Source organism: Cervus canadensis, chromosome X (assembly GCF_019320065.1).
Source record: "Cervus canadensis isolate Bull #8, Minnesota chromosome X, ASM1932006v1, whole genome shotgun sequence".
Lineage (NCBI taxonomy): Eukaryota > Metazoa > Chordata > Mammalia > Artiodactyla > Cervidae > Cervus > Cervus canadensis.
This window is the reverse complement of record NC_057419.1, coordinates 37,047,806-37,057,767: the sequence shown is the minus strand read 5'-3', so window position 1 is coordinate 37,057,767 and position 9,962 is coordinate 37,047,806. Positions and strand designations below refer to the sequence as shown.

Sequence of the window (9,962 nt, the reverse complement as noted above, 5' to 3'; positions counted from 1 at the left end):
TGCCCATGGGATTTCCCAGGCAAGAATTCTGGAGTGGGTTGCCATTTCCTTCTCCAGGGGATCTTCCTGACCCAGGGATCGAACCTGTGTCTCCTACATTGCAGGCAAATTCTTAACCATTTGAGCCACCAGGGAAGCCGCACAGGTACTAACTATAGCAAATATTTAACAGTAGTAGTGTTAGTCGCTCAGTTGTGTCTGCCTCTGCCCATAATTTTCTCCTTTGAACTACTTGAGGCACTGCTTTGGGCAAATTCAGCCACTTACACAGGCTCGCTACAAGCTGTAAAATAACTAAAACCGAAAACCCGAAAGGAAGGGCAGGCCGGTGTGTATGAGTGCGCGAAAGGGGTAGGCTGCAGCCGAGGTTCTTCCGGATATGCCTTTGTCTAATGGCCCCGCGGGATTGGCTGGAACCCCGCGCCGAGGGACTGCAGAGGCGCCCCCGCGTTCCCCTCCCCCCGGCTTCCACTACGCACGCGTGGAGGAGGCGGGTAGGGCAGTTGGGTAAAGGGCGCAAAGAAGGGCGTGTGAAAGAAGCCGCAAAAAGCACAGAGGCGTGGCTTCCCGCCCTCGCCCAACCTTTGGCTCCGCCCCTCTACCGGGTCCGAGCTTCAGCCCCATTGGCCCGAGAGTCAAAGGACCGGGCCTGCCCCAAGATATGCCTGCTTCCGGAGCCACGGTAAGGATGGCCAATTGCGATGCCGCTTTCTGGCATATGTTTAGGACACACCGGTGGGGCCTGAAGGGGCTTTGTGCAGCAACCTATGCAGCTGAGAGTTCAACGGCAGATTCTGGAAATGCCGCCGAAAGGAAAAAGCGGTTCTGGAAAAGGGGGAAAAGGTAGAGCAGCCAGAGCAACCAAGAAGAAATGGGGTTGGGTGAGGAGCAAGGCGGAGGGAGCAGACCGCCGGGGTCCGGGGCGGAGGCAGCGGGTTGCCAGTGATTAGAGGACTGACCAGGAAGTGATGTTAGAAACAATCAATACGGACTTCAGTTTTGATTTAAAAGCACGGGGATTAGATGGTGGATAGAAGAGGAGAAAAGATTAAAAGAAAGTTTGATTTTGTTAGTTTCTTCCAAATGGGCAAATCTTGGGAGTGAGGCTGTCATGAAGGATCCATTAGTTAGGTAAAGCTACAGGGTAGTGAAATTTGGGAGAAAAGGGGTAGAGCAGTTGACTTTGAGTAGGAGAAGGGACATCTTAAGCTTGACGTCACAGAGATGAAGATGGATGTGGTGGTAAAAAGTGGAAGACAATGGTAGTTTTTAAAACAGCAGGACAAGTACTGAGTAGGAGTCTTGAGGAGAGTGGTAAGCGTTTGGAATAGTCATTGGGGTGGTGAGAGGGGATGAAACACTTAAAAAAGGATTGCCCTTAGGGCTGAGAGCTTAAGATTGAAGGCCATGAATTTGTAGAGGACACAATCTGCTCAGTCATGATTTACCTAGTACCGTATAATTGGCACAATACAGGATTGATAAGAGCTAAGTATAACTTTTAGCCAAGGTTGAGGTTTTGTTGGACAATGATAATAGAAGGAAAGCAACACAAGGGAATTAAGAGTGCCACTGGGGACACAGTTCAGATGATCAAGCATGGGATCCAGACTGGGAAGGGAAGGAGAAGTTTGATAGCATAGGAGAACATAGGAGGATAAAGGAACTGAATGGGGGGAGGGGGGAGGTGGTTCTGTGACATTAAAGAACCTGTGTTGTGGGAATGAGGCATGAGAAGGCTGGAAGAACAGAAAGTTGTAGCCAGAGATTGAACTAGTTGTGAGTGGCACAGTTCCATCACGTGCCCCTGGGAACAGGTGGCCTGGATTAAAAGGCATGGGCATTTGGGAGGGAGGTCTAGAAGGTGTGAGGTTAGGCTGTTGGATGATTCCTCTGCATAGATGGTGAAGTCATCCAAGATTAGGGCAATAGTGAGGGTGGAAAGGAAGCCTGAAGTTGCTGCCAGAGTCCTTAGTCAGAGGGAGTGAAGGGGCATTCAGAAGATGATAGCATCCATTGGGGCAGAGGATGGGATGACTGGAAGGCATCATTGTTCTAGAGAAAAGAAGAGTTTAGTGTAATAAAACTCCTTTGGCAGTAACATTTTCTTAGGCATTTGGTGGTTGGCATTTTGGATTTTCAGTTTTGTGGAACATTTATTGAACAACTTTTGGGTGCTCAGCATTGGGGTTCCTAAGACAGGATGGAGTCTCCTGAATAAAATTTCAATAGGTCCCTATTACTTCTAGGGTAAATTCCAAGTTCCTTAATGGAGCCCAAAGGGCCTCATGCCCTAACCCTCAGCCACTTCCCCTGGGTTCATCTCACAGCACTCCCACTTCAGATTTGGCTTTGTCCATAGTTTATTCCACATATTACACTGTTTCCCTACCCTGGAATTCTCCTCACTTTGTCCTTTCTTTGCCTGTTCAGCTTCTACTCATCCAGGAAACCTTCTCTAACTGGCTAAAATGTACCTCTGTGCTTCCACAGCCCCCTATTTATAGAGCATAGTTCCTTCTCCTGAAATGATCTTTTACATAACGATCTTCCCCAGTAGTATATGAGCCCCCTGAAGGAAGGTATTATGCCATGGCTTGTTCATCTTTGTATCTCCAGTGCCTGGAACTTAGTTACTTAGGAAACGTTTATGAACTGAACACTTCAACCAAGAATAGTTCTTAGGAACATCAGCCTCTAACAGTAAATATGCTGCCATAAACACAGAAATTGGCATAGTAGCAAAATGACACAGTAATAAAATGTAAAATACTGTCCCTTGTGTTAATCTGAATATTGATAACTTCTTAGGAAGGTTATCAGTAGGCAGTGTCAGTGACTCCAGGAGTTTGGACATGAATGTATTCTTTAGCCAAATATGGGTGGTAAGAAATTTGATCTTTATTTAAAATATATTCTTGGACATTTTACCTACTATAATTGTGAGTATCCAAGTACATAGCTGCAGTGCTTATTAGAAATCTCACAAGAACTCCAGGGTTTGCTCTTAGAAGGCAGGATTTCAAACTGGGTCTAGAGAATCCAGGCCAGGTTTTTGGTGCTCCCATTCAACTATTAGCACACTCACTTGTGTATCCATTTTCTGTGAAGGGTTTTTGTAGGGCACAAATTCCTTGTTTTAAGAGGTGAGTTACAGGTTAATTTAGTTTGATGTAAAGTGTTTGCAGAGTTCCCTTTTGAAGCTTGGTGCTGTGATGGAAGTATCAACTGTTGTGTTGAATAATAAGGTGAAAGTGTAGTTTAAATGAGTACTTGTCATCTCTTCTCTAAAGGAAAAGCAGCCTCTGGGAGTGAGAGTTCTGAGAAGAAGGCTCAGGGTCCCAAAGGTGGTGGCAATGCAGTAAAGGTGAGTTACTCATTCCTTTTTTTAAAAAATATAAATAACATATACATCTGTTATTTTGGTACACATAAAAGGAAAAGACAGTATGCTTAACTCATCCTAAGGCTAGCCTAATAATGACAGAAGATCAAGATAACACAAAAGTGGAAAATAATAGATCACTCACTTATGAAAAGTAATTTCTTTAAAATATTTCTTAAATGTTTTCTCAGACATCCAGAAATTCTTCATATTCTAGTATTTTTCCTTAAAATGTATTAAGTCTTCCCAAGTAAGTGAATGAGTTATTTCTCAGAATGAAATACTACTTGACAAAACCAAGAGCTGAGATGAGCAAGCAAAGGCATGGGTCTCAACAGACAGCTTCCCCACCTGTAAGCTACAAGCCAGAGCCCTGACCTTGAAAATTAAGGTGGGAGACAATTGCAAATAATTACTTGAAGTTCTTGACATAATGCCAGAGGTATATCTGCCCTGGGAAAATATAATTTGAAATAGAATTATACTGTTTAATGCTACATAAGAAGGCAATTTCCATGTTTCAGTCAGGATGTGGGATTCCATACTTTGATTCATTCATTCCTTAAGGATTTAGTGACATCTGCCCTGTGCCAAGCAGTGTACTAAATTCTGGGTATTAAAAAAAAAACAGGTAAGAGATGGTCCCTGTTATCACAGTCTAGTTGGGAGCAGTTAGGTAAAGAAAGAAATATCATTGCTATATGAGAAGAGCTATAGTGGAGTTGTAGCATTTAAATGCACCTATACATATGAGCCAAAAAAGAGAGGGAATGTAAATAGAGAAGGCCATTCTGCCCACTTTTCTACTCTGTGAACCCATAGAAAGATAAGAGATGGGAGACATGAATTTGCTTTCCATATATACTTGACCTTCATTCTCATATGAACATCCCACCATTTGAAGTGGGATTCTGGTATCCAAAGATAATTTTCATAAAACATGGTGCCTAAATGCAAGTCAGCTACTTTGTCTGGGCATCCAACTGAAGAAGTGGCTTTAAAGAGGCATCTTGCCCTTTCTGGAAACAAAAATAAGTTCAGTGCGGCTATACTTGAGGTATATGAAAGGTGGTTGTTCAGTTGCTCAGTCCTGTCCGACTCTTTGTGACCCCATGGACTGCAGCACGCCAGGCTTCCCTGTCCATAACCATCTCTCAGAGTTTGCTCAAATTCATGTCCATTGAGTCGGTGATAGTATTCAACCATTTCATCCTCAGTTTCCCCCTCCTCCTCCTGACCTCAGTCTTTCCCAGCATCAGGGTGTTTTCCAATGAGTTGGCTCTTTGCATAAGGTGGCCAAAGTATTGGAGCTTCAGCTTCAGCATCAGTCCTTCCAATGAATATTCAGGGTTGATTTCCTTGAGGATTGACTGGTTTGATCTCCTTGCTGTCCAAAGGGCTCTCAAGAGTCTTCTCCAACACCAGTTTGAAAGCATCAATTAGCTAGGAAAGTCAGTTAAGGTTAAACTCTTGTTAAACTTTTCCTTTTGAAATAATTTTAGACTCACATTCAGTTGTAGGATAGATGTACTTTTTATACATGTACATGTGCCTTTTATCAGGGGCTTTCCAGATGGTGCTAGTGGTAAAGAACCCGCCTGCTAGTGTAGGAGATGTAATAGACATGGGTTCAATCCCTGGGTTAGGAAGATCCCCTGGAGGAGGGCATGGCCACCCACTGCAGTATTCTTCCAGGATAATCCTATGGACAGAGGAGGCTGGCAGGCCACAGTCCATAGGGTCGCAAAGAGTCAGACACAACTGAAATGACTTAGTGCTATACCTTTTATCCTGTTTCCCCAGTGGTAACATCTTACAAAACCCTAGCACATTAGCACAACCAGGAGATTGACGTTGCTACAATCAAGATCCAGACATTTCCATCATCCCTCTTGTTGCCCTTTTATGGCCATACCCACTTCCCCCATGGATCCCCTACCCCTGCCCTCCATGACCTCAGAGCAGCAGCTAATCTCTTCTCCATTTCTATAACTTTATGATTTCCTTATAAGTGGAATGATACAGTGTGTAGCCTTTTGGGGTTAGCTTTTTTCACTCACTGTAAACCTCTGGAGATTTCATTCTACTTGTTGTGTGTATCCATAGTCTGTTCTTTGTATTACTGAGTAGTGTTCCATGGACACATGAAAGTAGTGTGTTGAACTTTTCACCTGCTAGGGGACAGCTGGTTTGTCTCCAGTGTTTGTGAAGGCCCCAGTAGCAGAGGGACCCCAAACCCTTCAGCCTTTTAGGGTCTAGGCTCCTTCCACACCTGCCATTCTGCTTTAGACCGTACTCCTGAATCCAGCCCTGCCCTGTGTCTTTAGAGCTGCCCAGATTCTCAAACCTGCCTTCCGATCACAGCTTCCTTCCTTCCTCTTGTTTCCCACCTCCCCCAATCCTGTCTGTTTCTCTCCATGCACAGACCTCTAGGCCCTCTAGCCTGCCCTGTTCGCTTCACCTTCTCCCAGGCTTTGTGTCTGTTCTCTGAGCCCTGTATGTCTTGTAGGCTGGAAACTAGATGGATCATAGAGCCCTGACTCCTTTCCTTTTGGTGATCCACTATGTCCACCTGCCAGACCACAACTCAGGATCAATCCAGTGATCTCCTTTTTTTACACTCAAACCCAGAACTTCTGGGGCCCACTGGAGAGTCACACAGCCTCGGGGGTTGGGGCCACTGATTGCTCGTCTCTACCCTGAGCTGGGCCATCAGAACTTTATGGAGATCCCTTGCTACTCGCCTCAAGCCATCTACCACCCTCCTCCAGTCAATCAGCAGACAGCTTTGTCCAGTGGTTCTCAACCCTGGTATACATCAACTTCACCTGGAGATCTTCTGAAAGTCTCCATGCCTAGGGATCTACCCCACACCAGCTGCCTCACAGTCTCTAGGGGTGGGGACTGGATCTTGGTATATTTTTTAGAAGCTCTTGGGGTGATTCTGACATGTGCCAAGGTTGAGAAACACTGATCCAGTCTCACAGGGTTGGTGTGAAGATTTCATGAGATCACGCATGTAAAGCACTTAGCACAGTTGGTATTAAGTACTCAATAACTGAAATATTGTTATAATTGTCACAAGAAAATGGAGACCAGACCTATAGTCAGGAATTCATTGACCAGCAAAGTTATCTTCACCACATCTCCCTCCTCATTCTTCCCACCTCTCTTCCTTTAAGACTAACTAAAGTTAGCCTTTTTCCAGCAGTGCTCTGAATGCCTAGCCTCGCTCCTTCATTTATTTCTACCCTCTTTCTTTGCTCTGTCTTCAACTTTTCCATCTTTACTGCATCTTTCCCTTCATTCTGAAAATATACCCAGGGATCTTAAAAATATATCAATGCATGTGACTCTTTCCCTCTGACCAGAGCCCTTTCTCCTTTTCTAACTCAGTTAGTTGGGGGAACCCTACTCACATTGCAGTTCCCTGGTGGTTCAGCAGTAAAGAATATGACTGCCAAGCAGGAGACAGGGGTTCTATCCCTGGGTCAGGAAGATCCCCTGGAGAAGGAAATTGCAACCCATTCCAGTATTCTTGCCTGGGAAATCCTATGGACAGAGGAGGCTGGCAGGTTACAGTCCATGGGGTTGCAAAGAGTCAGACACAACTGATCAACTAACTACCACCAACACCCTCATTACTGTCCTGCTTCCCATTATTTCCTCAGTCATCTGCTGCACCCTGGCTTCTGCACTTACCGCTCTTCTGAAACAGCTTTTGCTAAGGACCTGTATCCTTATTGTTCTGCAGCATTTTAACCCTGTTGCCCATTTCCTCCTTGAAACTTTCTCTTGCCTTGAGTTCTGTTAACACAACAGAACTCTTTCTCTCTACCTGTCTGGTTGTTTTTATTATGCTTGTTGAGCTTCTTTGCTTATTGTTTAAATGCCAATATTCTCCACTGATGAGTCTTTAGTGTACTGTCTTATTCTGTGTACTTCTTCTTGTTCTGTGTAGCCTCCTTGGGTGATCCACTACCTCCATGTTCATCACTCCCACATTTTCTCTGGAGCTTGGCTCTTTTTTCTAATCTTTTGTCTGCACCACCAGGCATGAAGGATCTTAGTTCCCCGACCAGGGATCAAACCCAGGCCCCCTGCATTGGCAGCATGGAGTCTTAACCACTGGGCTGCCAGGAAAGACCCTTGGCTCTCTTCTAAGATGTCAGTCTCATACAGTTGTCAGTTGGTCAGTCACACTTGCAAACTCCACAGGTACTACAGACTCATTATGTCTAACCCGTCAAACTGTGTAAAACCAGAATACTTGTTTATTCATTTATAAAGTGGTAGATGGGATCCCCTTTCTGTGATCACGAATGCTGTGTGCACTTTCCCAGTCATTGAACCAGGTTTGCTTTGTGAATGTAGAAGCACAAAGAGGGAAACAGTGGAGAAGCAGTTTTAGCCAGGCTAAGATGAGGTCTGAGGAACCATCCTCATCCCCCAACATGTATCTCTCTAGTGTCCAGATTGTCCCTGTCTCCCCTAGACAGTGCTGGACACATTCTATAGAAGTTTGCCTCTCTGAGCCCTGCTTTTTGACACATTCTTTTCTTTGCTGTGTCTGTCTCCTGTGTAGCTCCTCCAGTCCAGGATCCTGTCATCCCCAGTTTTACTAACTGAACCCTGAGGACATGGTTTGTCTGTCTCTAAATTTATAAAGGAGACATCTTTAGGCCTTACCCTAGTGTATCACCTATAATAAGAAATGAATAATGGATTCTGTTTGAATGAGAAATGGGAAGTCCTACAAAACATATCTTGACAAAAGCATTTCTAAGGACATAGTGATTTTTTAAAAAACATGACTTTATATAAACATAAGTTACATTTGAATACTTTTTTAGGGTTGAGTATTCTTAATCTTCAACATATGATTCTTTTTCTAAGTGTTAAATTGTGGAGGGGCTTTATACAATTGGCCTCTTTTGGTAAAAAGTATTTCCTTGTGGGTTTTTTTCATATCTTTCCACCTCTGATAAATTAATAGGTAACCTTTATTGAGTGTTAGCTGCATTATCTCAATCTTCATAACACAGTTACTGTTATCTCAGTGCACAAATGGGAAAACATTTAGAGATTTAAAACATGTCTAAGACCATACAAGAGAGTGGGGATTTGACTCCAGTACCCAGCTCTCAACCATTATCATGTTTCCTCCTCCTGTTACCGTTGAGGTACATGGTAAAGGATGGGAACATTCCACAGCCAGGTACCCACTTTCCATCTAAATCTGGGTTCTAAGATATTGTCTTGATACGGGAAATGGGTTTTTGCCCCATTGGGCTATTGCCCAGTTGGGCAGACTTCCAGGATTTTCCATTGCCATGAATGAATGAGGTTGTTTGTTTTTTTTTTTCACTAGTATGGGGGTAATCCTGATGTGACTGCTGTGTTGTGAGGAAAGAAATCGTTTGGGTCTCCAGGTATTACATGAACATGTTTTTTCCTTGTAGGTTAGACACATTCTGTGTGAAAAACATGGAAAAATCTTGGAAGCCATGGAAAAGTTAAAGTCTGGAATGAAATTCAATGAAGTGGCTGCACAATATAGTGAAGATAAAGCCAGGCAAGGGGTATGGTGCACTCATCATTTAAAATGTCCCTCATGGAGGACACAGAGCAGTAGGGATTATTTCTGTTTTGCCATTAGTTTTAGGCATATCTTAAAGATCTTAAAAGCAGAAATGTCCAACTTGTGAACAGTTGAATACAGGTCACCTTTGTCTAAACCTTGGCATAACCAAACTTGCACAGTTAACAGATATCTAGGGCTTCCCTGGTGGCTCAGATGGTAAAGAATCTGCCTGCAATGAGAGAGACCTGGGTTTGATCCCTGGGTTGGGAAGTTCCCCTGAGGGCAGCCGGCAACCCACTCCAGTATTCTTGCCTGGAGAATTCCATGGACAGAGGAGCCTGGAGGACTACAGTCCATGGGGTTGCAGAGCCAGACACAACTGAGTGACTAAGTACAGAGTAGACACCCAGCAACATTGTGAGCGCTTGTTGTGTGCAGCCCAGGGTTGGACCTCTTCCCCATTTTGTGCTCAGTGAGTCTTCTTCTCTCCAGCCCAGATGAATAAACCTAGGAACCTTAGCATTCATGTTGGGAAATTTTCAAGCTACAGTAGAACTGTTCCCTCTTCGGGGCCACTTGACATCACATATCTTTTGGATTTTCCAGGGTGACTTGGGTTGGATGACCAGAGGGTCCATGGTGGGACCATTTCAAGAAGCAGCATTCACCTTGCCTATAAGTGTGCTGGATAAGCCTGTGTTTACAGACCCTCCAGTAAAGACAAAATTTGGGTATCATATCATAATGGTGGAAGGGAGAAAATAAAATTGTATGAAAGACTACATATGTTTTATACATTATTTCTTTAAAAGGTGTTGAATAATCATTGTATTTTATGAACTCTGTCACTGTGGGTTTGTGGGTGCAAAATCAGGTGGGTAAAGGTTGGTGTGCACAACAGTAGGTATTTAGTTGGTAGTTCTCTTAAGTCAAGCAGACTCCTTTTAAACCTGTTAGTCCCTTCCCTCTAAGAACTGCTTTATCTGATTCTCA

General features: G+C 44.0%; 1 protein-coding gene across 1 annotated transcript; it reads left to right on the top strand.

Annotated features, from left to right (window-relative positions):
- Positions 1-720: 720 nt before the first annotated feature.
- Positions 721-9,751, top strand: PIN4 (peptidylprolyl cis/trans isomerase, NIMA-interacting 4). The gene is made up of 4 exons (XM_043459176.1): positions 721-843; positions 3,294-3,367; positions 8,848-8,967; positions 9,576-9,751. The coding sequence occupies exons 1-4, from the start codon at positions 768-770 to the stop codon at positions 9,732-9,734; spliced, it is 429 nt and encodes a 142-aa protein (XP_043315111.1). The 5' UTR covers positions 721-767; the 3' UTR covers positions 9,735-9,751.
- Positions 9,752-9,962: the final 211 nt, after the last annotated feature.